This window comes from Moschus berezovskii, chromosome 5 (assembly GCF_049115385.1).
Source record: "Moschus berezovskii isolate FMDL1 chromosome 5, NW_MosBer_1.0, whole genome shotgun sequence".
Classification (NCBI taxonomy): Eukaryota; Metazoa; Chordata; class Mammalia; order Artiodactyla; family Moschidae; genus Moschus; species Moschus berezovskii.
In genome coordinates, this window is record NC_142464.1 from 58584620 (window position 1) to 58609095 (window position 24476).

A 24476-nucleotide genomic window follows, 5' to 3' on the forward strand; every position below is an offset into this window, starting at 1 on the left:
TAGTATATAATTCTTCTTTGGGTTCTAGTTTTTATCTGTAAAATTATTGGGGAAATTGTATTCCAAATTTTATAGATTTTTAACAAATTCAGTTTTCCCCCCTTATATAAATAGATAGCAATTGATGGCATTCATTAAAGTAACTTAACATGGTTTAGAATGTATATTCGACAAGTTGAGAGGATTTTTCATTTTAGCAGAACAATGACAGTAAACATAAGCTCCTATATAGCATTTAGTATATCCTCAATAAAAACGTATTTGTAATGGAAATGAATAAAGCTTTCTATACATTGTTTATGAAAAAAACTTTCCATGCATTCTAATTGGGATGATCTTTTACTTTTTCCATCAATAGTGATGATTCCTTTGGCTTCTACACTGTTTTTCATTTTGCCAAATTTGCAGATGCACTTTACTTGAATAGCCTCCTTAACACACAATTGTGAACTATTTTTTTCCTCTAATTTTTTAAAGAAAGTGCCCTTTTATTGTTTTTCAATTGAATTGCTTCCTTGGTAGGCAGTTTACCAATCTAGCTTTTTCCATTCTAAATTTAACCTATTGGTAAAATACAAATTGGTGAATTTGTTAATATCAAAAGTAAAACCCATACTGGTTTTAAAGCTAAATAAAATGTAATAAAACCATTGCTTTATTATAGCCACCAATGCTTTCAGATATTTTAACATTCCTTTTCCTAGAAGAGGATGGTAGTAGAGGTTATATATAGAAAATTTATTATGATAATTGTTTAAAGTTTTATGTTTAACTTGTATATAACCAAATTCTAGGCTATAGCAAAGCTCATCATCCATTTCTTTACATTTATGACTCTATAGAAATAGTAGAATCTTTGTGCATATATATATATACATATATGTGTGTGTGTGTGTATATATATATATATATATATACACACATACATAGAGAGTCAGCTTTGCTTTTCTATCTTATTTTAAAAGCCCTTAGAATCTTTTCTAAAGCAGCGACTCTGTTTCAGAACATTACACAGTGCTTTATTTAGCATTAGTGTTGTAGGAGAAATCACATTCCAAGAAGAATTGAGCTGAAACCACTAAAACTAATCTTAATTATCACTTCTGGTGAATTAATGTTCTAAAGGCAGATAAAGGGTTATTTTCAGGAATTTAGTGATGTTTGTATTGAACTCTAATGCTGTTTATAAACAACAACTTAAAACTATTACAGCTTCCAAGTAGGATTCATCCAAGTTGACTTTTTCCCACCTGAATGTATTTATTATTTACAAACACATAGTTTGCAAATAAAAATTCTCTGCTCCAAAACCTCCACCACAACATTCCAATTTTGGGCATAAGCCATCAGGGAAATTTCTTCATAGAGTGTTTTTTTTTTTTTTTTACCTGCATAAATCTTTATTTTCCTTCTTTCAGATGCATCTACATCCATATATTACTGTGTTTGGCTGAATTCCACTCAAATATGATGCTCCATTATGCACCATACTCTGATGACCTTGCTACTTCGAAACCTGCTGGAGCCTGCCCTTGGCCGTGGGGTGTCAGCCAATCACTGCTTGTTCCATTTGTTGTGCATTTGATTTTCAATTTTTTTTTCTCATTTAAAGAAAAATAGTATTGAAATAAATAAACTTATAAAAGAAACAGTATTAATAAAGAAATGTGCTATTAGTGGGTGTCAGTTACCAGGAACTACATTCTCAGAGAGGTAGTTAGCAGAATTCAATAATGAAGTCTTTAAAAAAAAATCTAAAAGTGTATTTCAACAATGATTCTAAGACTCTGGCTTTGTGTAAACCAAGGAAAATTAAGTCTATGAAGTCTCTGTCTATAGTATATTAAATAATGACAGTGAATAAAATCCTAAATTACTCAATAGTTTTAAGGTGTTACATATTCAAAGCCTTTTCCAGACCAGGGAGAAAGTTCTGTTAGAGTGAAGGATAGTGTCTCTTGTGCATTCTGTGTGTATATTTCTAAATGCCACTGTGTGTGTTTGTGTGTGCTCCCATAGGTTATATGAAAAGACTTTGAGCAACATTTATAAAAGGTATTTTTTCTAAGACAAATTTGAGAGATTTATTTTGTGCTTACCACAGGCACTGCCAGTGGATTGTTTTTTCCCCTAATCTTGAAATATTGACCAGAATATCTGTAGAATTTTCACGACTTTGTTGTTGTTGTTAAATTTCTTAAGAAAATTTAGAACCTTTGAGTTAGATTCACAGAAGTCACCGTGGTCACATTTAGGAGGAAGATGTAGCTCCCTATTTTTTTTTAGTTTTCGTTTATCGGAAGACTATTCTATTTGATGTCAGGTAACATAAGTTCAAGCAACTTCTGAGAATTCAGCATGTTATATATTTTTGAGAAAGCAAGTAGCTGAATTTTAGCTATACAAATGGTAATTTTCTAGGTAAGTCAAGAATTCTCTGTATGTTTCCTCTAACTCTGTTTGTATATTTATGTCTCTATTTGTTATGTTGTATGTATTTGTGTGCCTAAAATAAGTGTTCCATATATAAACTTTGATAATTTTGTAATATATTTATCATACCATCTGCCTTATTAAAGTTTTCTCCAAGTTTTGAGATACTGACCAAGAATTCCAGATTCTTGAGAATTTTTTGGTGAAATATTGTCAATATAAAATTGCCTTTTAAGAAAAAAAAATATTGGGACAACATAAATATACAGAGTGATAGGAAATGCTCACTAGCACTTGTAAATCACTAAAGTATGTATTTCAAGTTGTTTATTAGCTGTTTATTTAATTTTGCAAAAAGGAAATTTTCAGAAATATCACGGAGACTATAGTGAAATTCTTCAATAAAGCCTAATTATCATTAATCTCTCATTTTGTTTTTAGCACAGGACCAGTGTAAGAAACTGGTAAAAAACAAAAACTTCTTACCACTCTTGGCTTCTTGGAAATTTCTCATCCTAAAGTAGTAAACTTCCTTAGACGTATACTTAAACAGAATCCTGAACTGAATCACATCAACTCAAAGACAAGTTACAGACAAAAAAAGCAAACAGAAAAATATGTCCAGAATTTTGGGGTAAGCTAATGTGTAGCCACATTGAGGGGATATTTATGAATACCTTCACAAAGAACATTCTATGGCACAATTTTGCAAACTTGGATATATGAATCAATTTGTGAATTTCTACCACAATCTGAAAGAGGAAAGTGAAGCAGAAAAATTTCAAGTAGGCCATTCATACAGTGAGGCTAAATATTTTCTTGTGCAATCCTTATTTCAGTTGTGTTTGTATGCCTCCATTACTCCCTGCTTTTGGTTGCTATGTAAAACATTTGTCTTATTGTGGAAATAGCCCAAAAGGAATGAGAACCACCCCTTTAGATTGTTCCAAATGGGAAACAATGGCTATTTACTGTTATGATTAGAAAACATAATAAATCAAAACAGAAAAGTACTAACAATCCCATGGATTTTAGTGTGCTTAAAAGCTGAATCAGAATAATCAACAGCAGCAAGCTATGAGATGTCTATTATCATCCCTCTGGTGTTTTCTTGTTTTTCTTCTTTTTTCATCTTTGAACGTTTTGCAGTTGGTTTCTGTTCCTGTACAGACTTCCCCTCTGCCCTAATCCCCTGCTCCCAAATGTTCTCCACCTCAGATCTCCTGACCACTCTCCTTTTCAGTTACTGGAATTTACCATTTAGGGAGGTACCTATGGACAAGTGGAAATACACTCAGAGCAATCCACCACCTTATATCTTTTAGCATTTGGACATTTTCTTTTCAACGACAATGAAATACTTCATTCTCCATTATAAAAACTAAAGAGGAATATGAGGATGTTAGAGACTGATTTAAGTAAAGTTTATTTACTTTAACATCCAATATCAGCTGATAGCGAGTATGCAAAGAAAAATAAGATAAGTCTTTGTCTTCATGGAATTGATGTATTATAAAGATTACAGAGCAGAAAAATGATAGATTGTGTTTGCCTTATGCTTCTAAAGTTTCAAATCATTGAATGCATGTTTGCTCCTCAGAACAATCTTTGAGGAAAAGCACTATTATTATTTCTGAGGTAAGGAAACTGGAGTAACAAATAGCTTTTTCAGGACCCTGATGGAACTAGCAAAGAACTTCGTCAAGTCTTGGAGGAAATAACCAGTCAGAATTCAAAAGTACTGAAAGTATTTGGTGGAAGTGGTGAAGTTTGTGCTTTTGAATATAGTATATTTTTAGACTTACCTGGGTAAACTCTTCCCAAAAGAATTAGAACAAGCCCAGTTTTTCAAACTTTTTCTAGTCACAACCTACACTTTATACTATCAAAAAAAGTGTTGTGGGTATAATTTGAAGATCTAATCCATTACCCTGTTTTGTAAACAACAGCCCCATATGAGATTAAAAACAGACAAACCTCAAGAATTAGGTAAGCAACCAAGATTATCATTTATTTTTTAGGCTATCTCTAGAAAGACTGCCGATATCCTCCAGAAGTAATTCCACAGTTTGAAATGTCTCTGGGAATAATTTCTATCTGTAATTTTGCAAAACACTTATCTTGGTTGTGTATAACTTTTGTAATCCATTTATTTTGTAGAGAATAGGTTGATTTGCTTTCTCTTTTATACACTATTCAAGGCTTTGTCATTAAAATGATGGCTAAAACAAGATTCTTTAGTCCAAAAATAATATACTACTACTTAAGGCAAGGGATAGGTGAAGCTCAGAGAGACTACCCCCAAGTTTGTCTTGTTCATCAAGATATTCCCAGTGCCTGCTAGAGTGCTCAGCATACAGGAGATACCCCTAAATATTTGTGAAACAAAGGATCAAAGGGCCTGGGCTTTAGTGCTAAGCAGCCTGAAAATCCATCCACATCAGATCACTGAACTTTGGTATGGCCTCTTTTATTTCAAACTCTGAGAACATCCTAGTTGTTATTTTCTTTCCCTGCTGGGTGATGTCTCCAGGATAAAGGACTACCTGCCGGGTTGGCTAGAGTCCCTGCCTTCTCTGCAGGATGTGTGTCTCTTGTTTCTGTAGCAAATGAGCAATTTTCTGATTTCCCTCTCCTAGCTTCTTCTTAGTGGTGTTATAAACACCAAACCCTTCAAAAAGATTAAACTAAAGCAAATGTGGGAGGGAGGCACTGGTCACACGGTAGACTTCTGGTGTATTTTGAGGGGCTGTGAAGAGGTGGGTAGACATATGGGTTTTCAGGATTTTTTGGGAGATCCTCATCTGTGAGGAAATATAGATACATGCACACCCATGCACATGCATGGGTCTCTGTATTCATCAATTTATGTATCCCTGCAAGTATTATTCATTCACTGTGCCAACCTATGCTCACTGATAATGTATTATTTTTTTTCCATTTTCATTCTGACTCTCCCTGGGGAACAGTTGTTTTTAAAGATGAGAGTCTAGCATATCTGTAAAGAGAAACATGTACTTGATGTACTCAGGAAAGAAGTCTAGGAGAGGGGATATGTCCTTCCTGTGGACTGATGGGCAGTGAAGCTGAGAAATGCCTTACAACTCAAAAGCACTCCTTAGAAATCCCGAGATTCTAAGAAGTGCCTCTTTAAATTGCAAATAACCTCTGAAGGAGTTGATTCTGTCTTTGGCACACCTGGGTGTAAATTACTCTAAGCAGATAATGAGGTCAGCACCTCCCAAAGATCAATAGTTCTTAAGAAATGGGGATTTTGATGAGGACCCTGAGGAAGGGTGAACAGCCTTCCCTAGAAGGCTCAATTTAGAAGACTGAGAACTCTGTTAAGGCACCATGTGTCTCGGACTCCAGCTGGGAGTCAGGAGGTAAGGTAAGATTATGGCAGCAAAGGGTATTCAGTCCTGATAAAAGCAAATGTTTGTGTCCTTGATTTTGTGACCAGAGGGATGACACTAGATGTCTAGGCTTTATATGACTGCAAGACTGGTGTTAAAAAGTAGTCAGTGTTTACTTTCTCCCATTTCTACTAGCTGTTTGGTTTGGTTTCGGTTTTGGTTTTCAGCCTGCAGTATCAGTGCTCTCTATCTTCATTCATTTTCTACCCCTGTACTTTCGTGAGAAAAAGGAACAAAGAAGGAGAACAGAAGGGGGGGGAAATGCAACCACTGCATGACCATACACTCACCCTCTCCCTATTATTATTATTAGACTACTATAATCAAAATAGTTGCCATATCATTGCCATGTAGCTGTTTCTTATCCTAATTTAATTAAATTCTCAGAAATTGAGTGCTATTAGGTCTTTCCTGGGGTTTTTGCCTGGAGAATCCCCTGGACAGAGGAGCCTGGCAGGCTACAGTCCTTAGGGTGGCAAGGAGTTGGACACAACTGAGCAACTAACACTTTGACTTTCACTTCAGGTCTTTACTAAGGGCTTCTCAGGTGGCTCAGTGACAGAGAATCTGCCAGCCAAGCAGGAGACACAGGTTTGATCCCTGGGGAAGATCCCCTGGAGAAGGAAATGGCAACCCATTCCAGTATTCTTGTCTGGAGAATCCCATGGACAGAGGAGGAGTCTGGTGGGCTACAGTCCATGGGGTCTCAAAGAGTCGGACAGGACTTAAAAACTAAACAACAGTAACAAAGGTCTTTACTATAGATATCCCAGAAACCTGAATTTTTAACAATTCCCCCTTCTCAATTCTGACTGCTGAGGGTAGGTCAGGTTACAAAAGACTTGAAGTTTAGAGCCCCTGAAATTCCTAACTTCTGCTTACTGGTTTGGTTTTGGACAACCTCTGACAAAATAGAAAACTGAAGCCTGATAAGGTGATAGGAAAATCTGCCTTTTGCCCTGACTGTGTCACTGACTGGTCAGTGCACCCTTGTATAAGTCCTTTCAAGTCCTGAAGCCTCTCAAACTCATCTTCTGTCATTTTACATAATAACCCTTGCTCTGATTATATGACAGGGTTTATGAGGGTCGCATGAACTGTTTGGGACTTATAAAACACCACTGTAACTTGAGATAGTATTTGTCCATATCTACGAATTTCTCTAAGCCCTACTTAAAGTGCATTTGCACTTTTGGAGTATTTTCACTATCTGTAATATTATATGAAAAAATTTTTTGTTTGTTTCAGCTTCTTGGTGCTTTTTGTTTGTTTTGTCATGATCACTTTTTTGAAGCCTCTGATGTTCTCTTATCCTGGTTGATTTCTTTGAAGTAATGTTGATCAAGGTGTAACTAGGGTGTTTACCTTTCCATAGACCAGGAGACACGGGGTTTTGTCCAAAGTCATTACAGAGCCTATGACATCCAAATGGGAAAAGGGAAAAGAAATAGTTTATTGCTGCAAAGCAAGTAGCTCAGGAAAGACTCACAATAGTTTGTATCCATTTTGATACTTTTAAAATAAATTTACTACTTTTTAACAGTCCTTTCCTCTTCCATTTGGTATTTCCTGGAAATTTTTCTTCCATTTCCCATGTCCAGTCTCTAATATTGAATGATCGTTTATCGAGCTTTAGTTCTGTGTCAGTCACTCTGCAACGGTGTCTATACCACATTATAACACTGACTCCTCCTAACAGCTCCAGGCAGAGAAGGCAATGGCACCCCACTCCAGTACTCTTGATTGAAAATCCCATGGATGGAGGAGCCTGGTGGGCTGCAGTCCATGGGGTCGCTAAGAGTCAGACACGACTGATCGAATTCACTTTCACTCATTGGAGAAGGAAATAGCAACCCACTCCAGTGTTCTTGCCTGGAGAATCCCAGGGATGGGGGGGCCTAGTGGGCTGCCATCTATGGGGTCACACAGAGTCAGACACGACTGAAGCGACTTAGCAGCAGCAGCAGCAACAGCTCCAGGAGACAGGTTCCATTATTTGCTCCTTGCGACACATGTAACTGGGGAAAAGAAAACAGAACCTCATAGGTCCCATCCTCTCTATATAAATCAGGTGCATTCAGAGTTACTTGCAGTCAACTCTCCTCCAAAATAATTCTCTCTCCAAACCTGAGAGTTATCATTAGCACAGTATTCCTGATAGATTTTAATTTATGTGCTTCTGTATTTAGGCTTATGTGTGGGTTTTGTTCTAGTCCACAATACCTGCTGTGTATCCCCAGCAGTCTTACAAGACAGAGTCTGTGTTAGTCCACAAGGGCTGCCATAACAAAATTCCATACACTATTGCTTTAAACCACAGTAATTTGTTTTTTCACAGTTCCAGAGGCTAGAAGTCCCAGATCAAGGTGCCAGCAGATTCACAGAGAGAGTGCTCTAGTGTTCCTTTTTCTTCTTCTAAGGAAACCAGTTCTATCAGATTAGAGCCTTAACCCTTCTGATATCATTTAACCATAAATTAGCCTCAAAAAGATTCTAATTTGGGTAAATCACATTGGAGGTCAGGTCCTCAACATATGAATTTCAGGGGCACACAATTCACTCCGAAACACAGTGTATTCTTAAAGGCCGTGCACTTATCTTGTCCTTCTAGAACACCAGAATGTATTCTTGACTGGAGCAGAACACGTTGGACTGGACCATTGTTTCTTCGTGAGCTTGTCATTCACCACATATATTCTGTACTTTCATAGTAAAGAAGTTAAAAGAACCTTCCATTTAAAACCTTACCATTTTACAGGAACCTTTTTTTCCTATCAATTTCCAAAAGCAGCCCTATAGATATGTTCTTGGCATTGATGAAAAATTACTATAGCTTTTGTGAAAAAATATGAACGTGTAATGGGTGTGCATGTTCATAAAATTTGAAGTTCATTTTTTAGCTCATTATGTCTATCTAACTTTTTATGCACATCATTGAATGCTTTTTGCAGTTTTCAGTTTTACAGGGATTTGTAATATTAAATGGGGTGTTCCTGGTGACTCAGATGGTGATATTAAATACCATGTTAGTTATTTTAATTTTGCCAACTGATATAAGTTCATGCAGGTATAGTAATTATGTAAAATCAATATTTGTATAAAATAGTCCAAAAATTGTCCCACAAATGTAACAGAATTTTTTAAAATGATGATGTTAATATTTAGTCTAAAATATCTACTATATTATTAGCATTAAAGTTCAAATAAAAAATAATAGGCGTTAAGGGGTGGAGGGAGTCGGTTGAAACAGCAATAATATAGGCTTAATAATCCTTTTCAAGGACAGTCTCAGTGGATTTTCATGCATAGTGGCATAATTGATCTGACAAAGATCCAATGAGTCTGATTCCCCCTAGCATTTGGAAATTGCCAAACATGAAACCGAGGCTGATCCCACGCTCTGAGTGACTCTTCACAAACAATTATTATGTATGCATGCAACATGGTACATCAATACAAATCCATGGACACATCAAGTTCCCCGCCCCGCACTGTGCCTTTTCATTTTCTTAATAAAATTAAAAATTCATGTGATAAAATACATAATGAGTAGCCTGGGAACTATATATATATGTATATCCATTGGGCTGTAGGAAATGGTGATATTTTAGGTATAACACAGGATAAACCCATTAACATCAGAAAAAGGAAGCTCTTTTCTGTCCTTCAGTCAGAATTTCTAGGCAATGGAGCGTAACAGCTGAATAGATCTTTCCTAAGAAGTACAAACTTTCTCAGCTAACTTTACATTTGACCCCCAATATTAAAAATGGCAGGTTAAATAGCTGTTTCGTTCAGGGAAATGGCAATAAGTGTAGCCTAAATCTGAATTTATTTTAATCATGTCTAAATCTGCTTTTCAATGTATTTAACTGTTGAACACACGGGCCAGTTTTATATAGACAGATAGCATTTCTATAGGGCATTAGGGACAAAAAATGGTAATGCCTATTTTTTCCAAACCAGTGCCAATGCTATTACTTCATTACAAAAAAGTCTTATTTTTTTTTTTTTAGTATTTTACCTTTCATAAGAAACTACTGTGTGTATGTATGTATGTATGATATATATATGCATGAAAATGTACGTGCTAAGTCACTTCAGTCATGTCCTACTCTTTGTGACCCCATGGACTGCAGCCTGCCAGTCTCCTCTGTCCACGGGATTCTCCTGGCAAGAATACTGGGGTGGGTTGCCCTGCCCTCCTCCAGGGCATCTTCCCAACCTAGGGATCGAACCTGTGTCTCTTACATCTACTTGCATTGGCAGGCGAGTTCTTTACCCCTAGTGCCACCTGGGAAGTCCATTATATGCATATATACATATAAATATATCCTACACATAGAAAAGTAGTACAGTTAACATTGCAGAGAGAAAATACTTATCTTATGCCAATTAGGTGATTGTATACAAGTACTGTTTTAGGCACTGGAAAAACGGCACTAATAAACATAGACAAACATCCCTTCCCCCACGGAGATTCAATTACAGTGGGAAAATAAAAAAATAATAGCTAAACTTATTCAACATGCTGTGTTCTACACACTGGTCAACATATTTTACATATATTATCTCATTAAATAGGTGCAACAGCCCTACAAAGAACACCTGTAATTGTCTTCATTCTGTAGATGAGGAAAGTGATACACAGAGGGAGCTGAGTAACTTGCTCACTATCCCACAGTTCGCAAAGTATCCAAGCTGAGATTCAAGTGCAGACAGTCTGGCTGCAGAGGCCATACTGTCCACCGCTATGCATATGCCCAAGTGTAGGGAACACATCTATTTTATAGCCAACTAGTTCTGTGAGAATGAAATTGAATTCACCAACTTCTCTTAAAGGCTTCAATAATATTTCAACCTTCCTATTTCAACACCTTTTACTATGTTCTTGAAATTGGGTCACTCAGTCCAATTTTTTTTTTTAATAGTACTACCTTAAGCCTTAAAGTTCAAATCAAAAAATGGGAAGATAGATATTAGACTAGTCCACACTTCCCACTTTCTCCCTACCCATTCTGTTTGTTGGGGAACATCTCATAAATATATTTTCCCCTTTTTGTTATTTTGTTTTAATGTTCTTCATTTCATTAAGTAGTCACACATAGTCTGTTCTGTAAGCTATTAATACAACTAGAAAAAACAAATTTATTAATTTTTTGTGAATTGCCATTTGATTAGGATGGGAAATGCCTTTATATGAGAATAAAATTTTATTTAGAAAGAATTAAAAACCTACTTTGTGTTTGTTATTGTTGTTTAGACCCTTAGTCATGTCTGCCTCTTTTTGATCTTCGTTGACTGTAGCCCGCCAGGCTTCTCTGTACATGGGATTTTCCAGGCAAGAATACTGGAGTGGATTGCCATTTCCTTCTCCAAGGAATCTTCCTGACCCAGGGATGGAACTTATGTCTCCTGCTTGGCTGTCAAATTCTTTATCCCTGAGTCACCAGAGGAAGCCCTTTCTTTAAACTAGTGCTGATTGTTAACCATTCAATTAAAATATGACCTATGTCATTTTCAGTTTTTTCTCTTAAAATATTTTATCAGTCTATTTCCTTATTTAAACTTCATATATTTTTCTTTATGAGACACATTTTTTCTTTTAAATTTATTTTTTAATTGAAGGATAATTTCCTTACAGAATTGGAGACATTTTTAATCACCTAAAATTCAGAGGGGTATCATTGAAGCCCATCTGAAATTGCTTCTTTATGACAATAATGATATACCCTTTTCTGCTATGACAGTGTCTTCCTAATGTATTGATGATACTTTATTATAGGTTGCTTATTCAACAGGTAGATGTCTCAAAATATAAATCTTTGTAATATAACTCTGGATTCAGCTATATGTCTCTATACACTTGTGATCTGGATAGATCTTAGTATATGTTTTATATGATTTAAAGTTTTTAAGTTTCAGAAGTAGTGAATCAAATTTTTGAGGCTGTCATTTTCACACTCCACCTAATAATTCATAGAATTTTGTTTATTTAACAATAAGTATTACAGGTATTGCCATCCTTGCTGTTATTTCCTACTAATAAGAAGAAAATATGATTAACTGGTAAAGAACCTAATTAATAAGCCCAGCCAGACCTCACATGAATTCTTACAGAGCCCAGCAGATCACTTCTTTACCATGTGGTTAAAAGTTGAACTCCCACTTGGAAACAACTGATTTAAAGCCAAAGAACTTTGGAAATTAATCAGTGTTAGTCATTGGCCTGGGCTTCCCTGGTAGCTCAGCTGGTAAAGAATTCGCCTGCAATGCAGGAGACTTGGGTTCAACCCCTGGGTTGGGAAGATCCCCAGGAAGAGCGTATGCAACCCACTCCAGTATTCTTGTCTGGAGAATTCCCATGGACAGAGGAGCATGGCAGAATAGAGGAGTTCATGGGGTCAAAAAGATTCAGACACAACTGAGCAACTAAGCACAGCACAGCACAGACATTAGCCTTATAAGTGTGAGCATCATACATACATTTTAACATGAGTGTATCGTAAGAGTGTAAGCAAAGTAGAGGATGGAACGATTTGGTTTGAGTTGGAAAGGTCATTCAGATTTAGTGTATGAAGATGGATAATTAGTGATGAATCTGTAAACTTCAATGTAGATATTGGTGCACTTTCAGAAAAAGGAAAAGAGAAGAAAAGACAAAGAATGCCATGTGTTTGGCATTACCAAATTGTAAGGACCTGATGAAATCCACAATTCAGTCTGTATGTATTGTTGTCAATTTAGCAAAATGTTTCCTGAATACACCTTGTAGTTTGTGTCTTTTATTTTTTAATCCACTTAGGGAAGGGAATTGTTTTCAGTCCCCAGAAATAATAGTATGAATACCTACCTTTGACAGTAAGCAAGTAATAAAAATGCATGCTTATGTGTTCTTGAGAATTCATCTCTACTATTTTTGAACTTTTTGATTGTTCTTTTGTGAAACAGGAACAATTTTTTTCAGAGCACAGGGCAGAAACACATAATGGCAAGTAAGTTACAATTGTGTAACTGCTCTGTTTCACCCAAGAAGTGCTTCAGTGAAGAATTTACTGTGTGCTTATGTTTTCAAATATCTATCATATTGTTTACCCATCATTAGATAATGTGAACCTTGAGGGACTTAAAATGCTTGTTATCCCCACTATGTCACATTATAGTTAATGGGATGGCATATTCCTATTGTGAAGGAAGGACAGACATGGATTGTGAATATAAAATCAATTCATACACGGTACTTCTGTAATCTTTGTATGTCTGTGTACATTTCTCTACATCAGAAATGCTCATTTCTACATTTCAGGCTACAGAGGTGCCATGCGAAGAAAATGAGAGTGATTTGCATGAAGCCTAAACAAAGGAAATACAGCCATGCTTCTAGCCTTTAATTAACTGTGTCATACACTCTTGTGTAACTTATCTCATGTTCAGAGATGACCTGCATGCTGCTCTTTTGATCTCTAGTGTCAGTAAGGACTAAAAGAGGACTGCCACTTGAGCTGTGAATTTTGTTTTGATATTTAATAGTATCAGAAAGAAATTATTCATCACAATCTATTTCATATAAAAAGATGTTGAAATGCAGACAGATGCTCACATCTAAAAGCATGACTTTCCCATATAATATGCCTGCGCATTAGTGAGTACAATCCTGGCTGAGAGGCAGATGCAGCTTTTATAAGGTTTATTTTGGTCTTGATCTCTGAAGTTGAACAGATCACTCAGTTTTTCTTTATCTCATTTTCCCAAGGTATTCAAAACTCCATGGGAAATAAGAAACTATAAAAATCAAACAGTGAAACATTGGATATTGATGAATGTCATTTCTATGATAGTAAACAAGCTATCTTCAAGGAGGATGGAGGGAGATTAGGCAAGAATGAAGCAATGATGCCAAAGCTGAAGCTAAATATTTTCCTAGAAGAGTCAGTTTTGAAAAATAAAGAATTCCTTGTTACCAAAAATAGGTGTTGTCATTTTATTCCTAGCACTCATCTGTGGAGGAGAACTGAAGACGTATTATTTTGTCACTCTTAGTAAAAACAGAAATGTCTTATTGAAGAAAGCAGAAAAAAATATGCTTCAGAACCAGAGAGGAAAGTCTCAATTTACAAAAAACAAAAAAAAAAAAGCAGGATTTTGTTCAGAGGCCCCAAATTTGTTTGGCTTATTTCTTTTTTTTTTTTTTTTTTATAATTTAAGCTGGTTTCTTGCTGGGCCTTTTTACTGAATAATTGGAAAAGAAGAAAAACAAAGGATGGGGGAGGAACTTTTTCAGCAAAGGCAAAAGATAGTAAAAATAAAAGAACTAAGGGAATACAGATAGGAAGTTTTATCTTTCTGTACTTTCATGATTACCTACATTTTCCCGAGAACTTATAGTTGAAAAGGTCTGAAAAAATTATCAAGTCCCGAGCAAAGTGTTGGAGAATAAAACATAACATCCTATGCACCTTCTGCTTCCCATGTTCATGCTCATTTCTACACATACACTCTCTCTCTCACACACACACACACATACACATGTCGACACTCCCACAAACTCAAATGACATTAAGTTTTAACACAGTCATACATTTATCTTTGCAACCCCCCTCCCAAACAAATCAGTTTAGGGAGCATTGAAATTTGGGGGCATGCTGGCAATTTTGAATGCTGCTTTCAGAAAAATGATCATTAATCCTCTCAGTAGATTTCAAGTTCTGGAGGAAGATTGCTGGTATAATGGCTTCAGCAAAGTGGACATTCTGCACTTGGTAGTCTTCTGCAGGACATCAGACTGTAGGCAATCTGCGTTTCTCTGACTTGCAGCATTCTCTGCAGCAGAGTCAGTTTGTGATAGTCTGAGGTGCTGCTCTTTTTCTTCCCCTGTGGCATTCTGTAAGCTTTTACACTTGCTCTACCTTCATTTTTCCCACCAAGCAAGCTGAGTTTTCTCACTGTCTCAGAGGAAGTCAGATGTCAGTAAGTACCAAGCAGCCAAGTGATAAGAATATTTTAAACACCGAATGTTTTTGAAGTTTTCAGGATCCCAGCTGCACTGAGAAAGCTATGAAGGACTATCAAATTTGTGGTTTTCTCTTTTATCAGCAAGTTTCCAATATTCCTCAATCATATAACTAAAAAATAGTATAAAAATAAAGGTAGATCTTGAAGTTTGCCTAAGATGTTTCTCCATCAACCTAATTGAGGAGGGATGTTAAGTAAGATTGCCAGAAGTTACCTGTCCAAATGAGTGTTGTTTATTCATCTATCTAACCCCCAATTATTGATGTCTCATGGTAGTAGGCGTATAAAACAGGAGGTCACAGTCTCATGAAAGACAGTCTTGTAAAGATATCATTTTAATATAGTATGGTAAGCCTGGCATGCTCTGATCATGGGGTCGCAAAGAGTCGGACACGACTGAGCGACTGAACTGAACTGAACTGAACTGAATGAATGGCTATCATGGGAGTTACAGGTATTTTAGGAAGGACTTAGCTGATTCCTAGGAAGGTTGATACTAGTTCATGACTTCACACAAGTTATAATATGGCTTTAATTTCTTTCTTCTGCATCAATCTTGCATTGTTGTACATAGGCATTAACTGTTCTCATGAGAGCTGAATTGGAGCCTCATCCTCCTTTACATTTCAACAGGTGTTTGCTATTAATGCATTTCTAATGGGTTTTTTCTTTGATTGTTAACATTAGAACCAGTTCATGAGCAATTCAGTTAGCCTCATTGCTTTGTTATTATCTGTCACGTTGACAAAAAACTAAACTTGCTCACTGTAACTGTTTGCTCTGAATTCTCATATCAAACTTTAAGTGGGAACTATTACTCTCATTGAAGAGACTGAAAAAAAAGACACATGCTGAAAAGCGATTTCCAAGAGAGGAGTCCTATAGATGCTTTTAATCAACATTACTGGAATGTTTACACCCTCTTGAGGCAACTTCTCTGAAAAATAGAACAATTCATCTGAATCATAAATTGTGTTTTTTTAAAAACAGCCATGTAATCTTGTATTTTCATACCTTGTATTTATTTATGCTTTGATTATCAAAAGCGTTATAGCCTGGGAGACCTTAATAAAAACCTTAATGATTTTTTTTCTTAAATTTCTAATTATTATAGATGCTTTTCATTTCTTCTAGTGTTCTCTTTTTTAGCCAAGCACCTTTCATGTGTTCTATTAACACTGGTACTTGTTATCAACTGGCTTCCAGATAATCCTACTTAAGTGACTGGTTGATGACAGCTTTTAAAATATTGCCTCTCCAAGTTATATTTCTATTCATGGAGGATTCTGGAAGAACAAAAAGCCCTGATGTGAAGCTTTCTAACAAAGGGATTTATATAAGGCATTATCCAGTAAAGAGAGGAAAACATTTGGAGATTAAACGATCCTAGTTGATTTTTCTCCTATCATACTTGGTCCCTTGATCTCTTAATGGGGTCACTGCACAGTAGATCTTTAGTTTTTTATCCAGGTGGTTTTAGTCAGTAAGTCAGGTCTGATTCTTGCGACCCCATGGACTGTAGCCTGCCAGGCTTCTTTATCCATTGGATTCTCCAGGCAAGGATACTGGAGTGGGTTGCCATTTCCTTTTCCAGGGGATCTTCCTGACCCAGGAATCAAACCCAGGTCTCTTGCATTGCAGGCAGTTGATTTACTGACTATGAGGGAAGACCTATATTAGTATATATTTATGTATATATATATATGTATGTATGTATACGTAGGAGACATGGGTTTTATCCGTGTTCTTGCCTGGGAAATCCCATGGACAGAGGAGCGTGGCAGGCTACAGACCAAGTGGTCGCAAAGAGTTGAACACGACTTAGCGACTAAGCATATGTATATACAGTCAGTCAGTTCAGTTGCTCAGTCATGGCCAACTCTTTGCAACCCCATGGACTGCAGCATGCCAGGCTTCCTTGTCCATCACCAATTCCTGGAGCCTACTCAAATTCATGTCCATCGCATCTGTGATGCCATCCAACCATCTCACCCTCTGTCATCCCCTGTTCCTCCTGCCTTAATCTTTCCCAGCATCAGGGTCGTTTCCAATGAGTCAGTTCTTCACATCAGGAGGCCAAAATATTGGAGTTTCAGCATCAGCATCAGTGCTGAATATTCAGGACTGATTTCCTTTAGGATAGACAGGTTGGATTTCCTCACTGTCCAAGGGACTCTCAAGAGTCTCCTCTAACACCACAGCTCAAAAGCATCAATTCTTCAGCTATCAGCTTTCTTTATAGTCCAACTCTCACATCCCTACATGACTACCGGAAAAACCATAGATTCGACTAGATGGGCCTTTGTTGGCAAAGTAATGTCTCTGCATTTTAATATGCTATCTAGTTTGGTCATAGCTTTTCTTCCAAGGAACAAGCAACTTTTCATTTCATGGCTGCAGTCACCATCTACAGTGATTTTGGAGCCCCCCAAAATAAAGTCTCTCACTGTTTACATTGTTTCCCCATCTATTTGCCATGAAATGATGGGACCACATGCCATGATCTTAGTTTTCTGAATGTTGAGTTTTAAGCCAACGCTTTCACTATCTTCTTTCACTTTCATCAAGAGGACCTTTAGTTCTTCGCTTTCTGCCATAAGGGTGATGTCATGTGTGTACCTGAGGTTATTGACATTTCTCCTGGCAATCTTGATTCCAGCTTATACTTCATCCAGCCCGGCATTTCACATGATGTGCTCTGCATATAAGTTAAATAAGCAGGGTGACAATATACAGCCTTGACGTACTCCTTTCCCAATTTGAAATCAGACTGTTGTTCCATGTCCAGTTCTAATTGTTACTTTTTGACCTGCATACAGATTTCTGAGGAGGCAGGTCAGGTGGTTTTGTATTCCCATCTCTTTAAGAATTTTCTACAGATCGTGACCTCCTTATTGCCAAATTCAGACTTAAATTGAAGAAAGTAGGGAAAACCATAGACCATTCAGTTATGACCCAAATCAAATCCCTTACAATTATACAGTGGAAGTGACAAATAGATTCACGGGACTAGATCTGATAGACAGAATGCCTGAAGAACTATGCATAGATGGAGGTCTGTGACATTGTACAATAACATTGGACAGAGGCAGGAATCAAGACCATCCCCAAGAAAAAGAAATACAAAAAGGCAAAATGGTTGTCTGAGGAGGCCTTACAAATAGCTGAGAAAAGAAGACAAGTGAAAAGCAAAGGAGAAAAGGAAAGGTATACCCATTTGAAGGCAGAGTTCCAAAGAATAGCAAGGAGAGATAAGAAAGCCTTCCTTAGCGATCAATGCAATGAAATAGAAGAAAACAATAGAATGGGAAAGACTAGAGATCTCTTCAAGAAAATTAGAAATACCAAGGGAACATTTCATGCAAAGATGGGCTTAATAAAGGACAGAAATGGTGTGAACCTAACAGAAGCAAACTATATTAAGAAGAGGTGGCAAGAATACACAGAAGAACTGTACAAAAAGATCTCATGACCCAGATAACCACAATGGTGTGATCACTCACCTAGTATCAGACATACTGGAATGCGAAGTCCAGTGGGCCTTAGAAAGCATCACTACGAGCAAAACTAGTTCCAAAGGTGATGGAATTCCAGATGAGGTATTTCAAATCCTAAAAGATGATGCTGTGAAAGTGCTGTACTTGATATGCCAGCAAAAAAGATGATGCTGTGAAAGTGCTGTACTCAATATGCCAGCAAATCTGGAAAACTCAGCAGTGGCCACAGGATGAAAAAGGTCAGTTTTCATTCCAATCCCAAAGAAAGGCAATGCCAGAGAATGTTCAAACTACAGCACAATTGCACTCATCTCACACGCTAGCAAAGTAATGTAGATATAAAATACCATTATATTTTAAATTATAGGGTAAATTTTGGTCTGGAACTCTCTGATCCCCCAGAGATAACAGAAGCTTCAGTTCAGTTCGAAGCTAATAACTCTAATTTAGATGATAATTTTTTAAATTAGTAATTCTATTGGTACTTTTTTTGAAAAATATTAAAAAGAAGCAGCATGCAGAAAGGTCACGTATTTTAAATGCTCTTGTCAAGCCTTATGGTGTAAAAAAAAAGACTTGGAAAATGTTACTTTTTGGAAAAACAACTGAATTGATTTTCTGGAAACTGTTGTTCAGTCGCTCAGTTGTTTCTGATTCTTTGCAACCTCATGTACTGCACCATGCCAGGTATAAGGCCTGCAACATGAAGAGAGCAGAGGGCTAAATGTTCTGCAATGGGCTTCACTGTATTATTAGCCTTGGCTGCAATCTTCCTCTTCATATTTTGGCATCTCTGTTTCCTTGTTTTTGTGCTACCAACTTTTCCAGTCTCCTGAGGCCTTATTTTCAGGAACTATTCCTGAAATCCACCCCATTCACTTTCTACAGAATTTGCTGAATCTCTGTATGATTCTCTCAGGGCAACAGTTTAAGCCTATCCTTAGGTTGGGATATTCTATTGAAAGTATATTTACACTGGTGAATGTTAGTGGTTTGAAATGTTAATATCACTAGCACCTGTATGTAGGAATTAGAAATTAACTTAATGCTATAATATTCCAGCTAGCAATGGTTATTTCAACTATTTAAGTCTGGCTAATGTAAGAGAATTTACTTTATTTTTCTTTCATTCTTTTTTCTTTTCCTTTTGTTTTTCTTTTTCAATTTTTTTAAATTGAGTAGAGTCTAGTAAACCATAGATAGGTTTTTGTTGCAGTGGGCTTTTGAGCATTTAGTAAAAAAGTTTGCTTTTATCACTAGGTCTTTTATATCATTGGTATCATGGTGAATTATTTTGTGAATCAGAATAGAGCAGTATAATTAATCATTTGAACAAGATGTATGATGTGTCTTAACACTTTAAGCATTTTAATGCATTTTTGAATTATTCTCCATCATGACAGTTTATATCATGGTTTTTAAAAAGGTGTTGGCTAAAACCATTTGTATATGATAAAATGTTTTAATACACTTTATATAGTTAATGTTGAATCATATCTAAGAAAATGAAGGCATTGCCTACTATACAACCAGGAGACTTTAATTTATGTCCTATGGGATGTTGGTTAATGCAACTAATCACCATTTTCCCGGTATCTTCCAGGCCTTACTTTAGTCTTGAATTAGTTTTCTATTGCCTTTGTAACCAATTATCAATAACATAATAATTTAAACAACAATTATTTATTTCTTATATATCTGATGATCAGAAGTCAAAACTGGGTCTCCCTAGGCTATTATCAATGTATTGGCTGCTGTGTGTTTCTTTTTGAGAGATCAAGGGGGGAATCTATTTTCTTGCCTTTTCCAGTTTCTGAAAGCTGCCTGCATCTTTGTCTCTTGACTCTTGCCCATCTTCAAAGCCAGCAATGGCTGGTAAAGAGTCTTTTTCATATATCACCCTGGCTGTCTTCTGTTTCTCTCTTAATCATTTAAGGACATTATGATTACATTATACCCACTTGGGTGATACAGAAAAATATTCTTATTTTATGATCAATTGATCAGAAGCTAATTCCATCTGCATTTTTAATTCCTTGTGCTATGTAGGGTAACATATTCATAAATTCCTGGGATTAGGATGTGGATATCTTGGGGGTGAATCATTCTGTTCACTGTAGGTCTGATAGGCAAACATTCTAAAAACTTGATAAACACAGTTTATAAACCACAAAATATTATTTGGACAGTCTCCAGTCTGCCTTTTCCCCATGAAATCACCAAATAATTATTTCATTATTACTTCTGTATCTTACTTTTCCCTCAAAATAATTTTTTTTTGTATTTGAAAAAGCTTAAGGATAGAAAAGGCTGCAATGATTTTTTCTGTAAGATAAATTTTATGTATAAACTGTCAAATGTTTTGAGATGTAACATGACTTAGTGATTCACTCTTAGCTTTAATAACTGTTTCTGACTGCAGCAACTTTTCACACTGTTTATGTATTGAACTTACTTATTAAGTACTAAGTAAAATACTATGATCTTTGTTAGATAGGGTCTGACTGACTTGATCAACAAGAGGCAGTAGAGGTGAGATTAGCTTTGAAAAAGGGTAAATTTGATTTCTCTTTGAGTCTTCAATATCCTCATCTGTAGTTTGAGAATAACATTGTATGCCAAGTAGGGGTATTATGAGGGTTAATGGGATAATGCGGCACAGATCCTGGGACATAACAGAAACTCAACAAAAGATAGTGTCTTTATTCTCTAGGACTTGGCCTAACAGTGATGCAGCTAGAGGAATAACATGATGTCAGGGCTATCTTGAGGGCAGTAAAAGGTAATTATATCTGGCACTAGACATAATTCCTCTCTTTCTAACTGCTGTGGCTTATGATTTGTTTGATTGCAGGAGCCCATACTATGATTGGACTAGTAGTGATCAAAAGAGGAAAAGTTATGCTTTGGTTTAGAAAAGGCCATTCATTCATAGCTTACTGATATGCATTTGGTTTAGTCTCACATGTATTTCCACTGGAGACTATGGAATCAAAATAATGTCCCCCTGGGAAAGAAAAAATAAATGTAGACCCTGGAGAAAAGATGCAGTTTCATCAATTCTCATCAATTAATGTTCCCTGAGATCCTAGTGGAGACATTACCTGCGGCCTCTTTGATTTCTGAACTTTGCAGGACACATATATGCTGACATCTCTTGGTTCCTTAAAATCTGATATCAGTTTGTATCTCTTTGGCTGAATGAGCAAGTTTCAATAGGACTGGGTTTTCTATAAGAGGAGTGGAATGATAGAAGTAGTCCCTAGAAATCTGAAATGCATTAAACATCTTTCTTGCTTTAATGTAAAATGATCAAATACATAAGCATGCCTGGAATTACTCTATTTTTCTATTGTAATTCTGGTGGGCATTTTTGTAGAAGGGGTTCAGAATATAATATCTTTGAAGAGGATTTCAATTGTCAATACAACATACTTGCAACATTTTTCTTCTACGGGTAAGAAATATATATAATAGATGACTAACTATATCACTCACATTTAATATAACATCCAGAGAATTCCATCATGACTTTTTGCATTTCATAGAAACTCAATGGCCCTGGTGATGAAACTCTGTAATTTAGGCAAATGACAATATAAGGAAATCTAGTCAATATATGTTTACAGTATGAAATGAAATTATGACTTTGATATAAAAACATTTTGTACCTATTATTACACTCTGTAGGATTTTTCTCAGTACATGTTTTTTAGTTACTATGAATTTCATTTCCTCATCTGTAAAGGTAAGTGTTCTAATAATGTCTATTTGTAGACATATGTGGCTCAAGTGAGATTAAATAGGTGAAAGTAATCTATAAATTGTAGATTGCTCTAAAAAGATTATTTGTATCTATTGGATAGAGGCCAGGAATGTTGCTAAACATCATATAGGGCACAGGGAAGCTACTCATGACATGGAAATATGATGCTTAAAATGTCAGCAGTGACAAGGTAGAGAGACCCTGCCCACTGAGTCCCACCTCTACGCTGCAGTGGAAAAGGAGAGAGAGAAGTTAATAGAATATGGTAAATATTTAGACAGGGCTGCCCAAAGTGGCCTTGGAGACTAGAAGTCAGGGAATAAATACTCTGACCTTTATCTTCTCTCTCTTTTTAGTCTGAGTCAAGAATTTCCACTGACTAAACCTGGCTGTCGGAGAAGGCAATGGCAAGCCACTCCAGTACTCTTGCCTAGAAAATCCCATGGACAGAGGAGCCTGGTGGGCTACAGTCCATGGGTTCGCTACTAGTCGGACAAGACTGAGCGACTTCACTTTCACTTTTCACTTTCACACATTGGAGAAGGAAATGGCAACCCACTCCAGTGTTCTTGCCTGGAGAATCCCAGGGATGGCGGAGCCTGGTGGGCTGCCGTCTATGGGGTCGCACAGAGTTGGACACGACTAAAGCGACTTATCAGCAGCAGCAGCAGCAAACCTGGCTGTAAGCCAGAAAGAAAGGGATTCTGGGCATGTAATCTATACTGGGGTTTCAATCCCTGGGCTGGGAAGATCCTGTGGAAAAGGGAATGGCAGCCCACTCTAGTATTCTTGCCTGAAAATTCCATGGACAGAGGAGCCTGGAAGACTATAGTCCATGGGGTGACAAAGAGTCACAACTGAGTGACACAACTGAGTGACTAACACACAGTCTACACTGGTCAACATCTTGGGTGTAGAGTCTGATCATATGGATAAGGAAAATTCAGAAATGCATCTGTAAATTAATTCTTCCCCAGATAATTTGTGTTTGTTCATCATATTAAAACACATTAAAACATTTTCATGTGTGTTGTTCAATAATGTTGTCTATTTGTGCTCACTCAATGATTTAATTTACTAAGTTATTGAAATTATGTTGAGGGCTAGGTACTGATCCAAGTGCAGAAGACACAAAAAATGAACATAAAATGGTGCCCACTCTGGAAGCATCTTTGGATGTAGTAGGAGAGACAGCTATATAAACAAAGTACTAAAGCACTTGGCCTTAGGAAGCATCACTAAGAATAAAGCTAGTGGAAGTGATGGAATTCCAGTTGAGCTATTTCAAATCCTGAAAGATGATGCTGTGAAAGTGCTGCACTCAATATGCCAGCAAATCTGGAAAATGCAGCAGTGGCCACAGTATTGGAAAAGGTGAGTTTTCATTCCAATTCCAAAGAAAGGCAATGCCAAAGAATGCTCAAACTACTGCACAATTGCACTCAGCTCACATGCTAGCAAAGTAATGCTCAAAATTCTCCAAGCCAGGCTTCAACAGTATATGAACTGTGAAATTCCAGATGTTCAAGCTGGATTTAGAAAAGGCAGAGGAACCAGAGATCAAATTGCCAACATCCACTGGATCATCAAAAACGGAAAAGAATACAAAAAAAAAAAAAATCGACTTCTGCTTTATTGATTAGGCCAAAGTCTTTGACTGTGTAGATCACAACAAACTAGAAAATTCTTCAAGAGATGGGAATTACAGACCACCTGACCTCCTTCCTCAGAAATCTGTATGCAGATCAAGAAGCAAAAGTTAGAACAGGACGTGGAACAATAGAGTGATTCAAAATTGTGAAAGGAGTATATCAAGGCTGTATATTGTCACCCTGCTTATTTAACTTATACCCAGAATACATCATACGAAATGCCCGGCTGGATGAAGCACAAACTGGAATCAAAATTGCTGGGAGAAATACCAATAACCTCAGATACACAGATGACACCACACTTATGGCAAAAACGAAGAAGAATTAAAGAGCCTCTTAATGAAAGTGAAAGAGGAGAATGAAAAAGTTGGCTTAAAACTCAACATTCAAAAAACAAAGATCATGACATCTGGTCCCATCACCTCATGGCAAATAGATGGGTAAACAATGGAAACAGTGACAGAGTTTATTTTTGGGGACTCCATAATCACTGCAGGTGGTGACTGCAGCTATGAAATTAAGACACTTGCTCCTTGGAAAAAAAGCCATGCCCAACCTAGGCAGCATATTAAAAAGCAGACACATTACTTTGCCAACAAAGGTCCATCTAGTCAAGGCTATGGTTTTTCCAGTGGTCATGTATGGATGTGAGAGTTGGACTATAAAGAAAGCTGAGTGCTGAAGAATCGATGCTTTTAAA

General features: G+C 36.7%; 1 protein-coding gene across 5 annotated transcripts in view; it reads left to right on the top strand.

Annotated features, from left to right (window-relative positions):
• Positions 1 to 24476, top strand: part of PCDH7 (protocadherin 7) — a 483519-nt gene that overhangs the window by 10310 nt on the left and 448733 nt on the right. The window contains exon 2 of one of the 5 annotated variants that reach the window (XM_055434838.2): positions 1419 to 19351. The exons of the other annotated variants lie outside the window; for them this stretch is intronic. Within the exon in view, the coding sequence (XP_055290813.1) occupies positions 1419 to 1454 (36 nt within the window). The 3' untranslated portion in view covers positions 1455 to 19351. Of the gene's footprint in view, positions 1 to 1418; positions 19352 to 24476 lie in introns of those variants that run through there. 5 annotated transcript variants of the gene reach the window in all.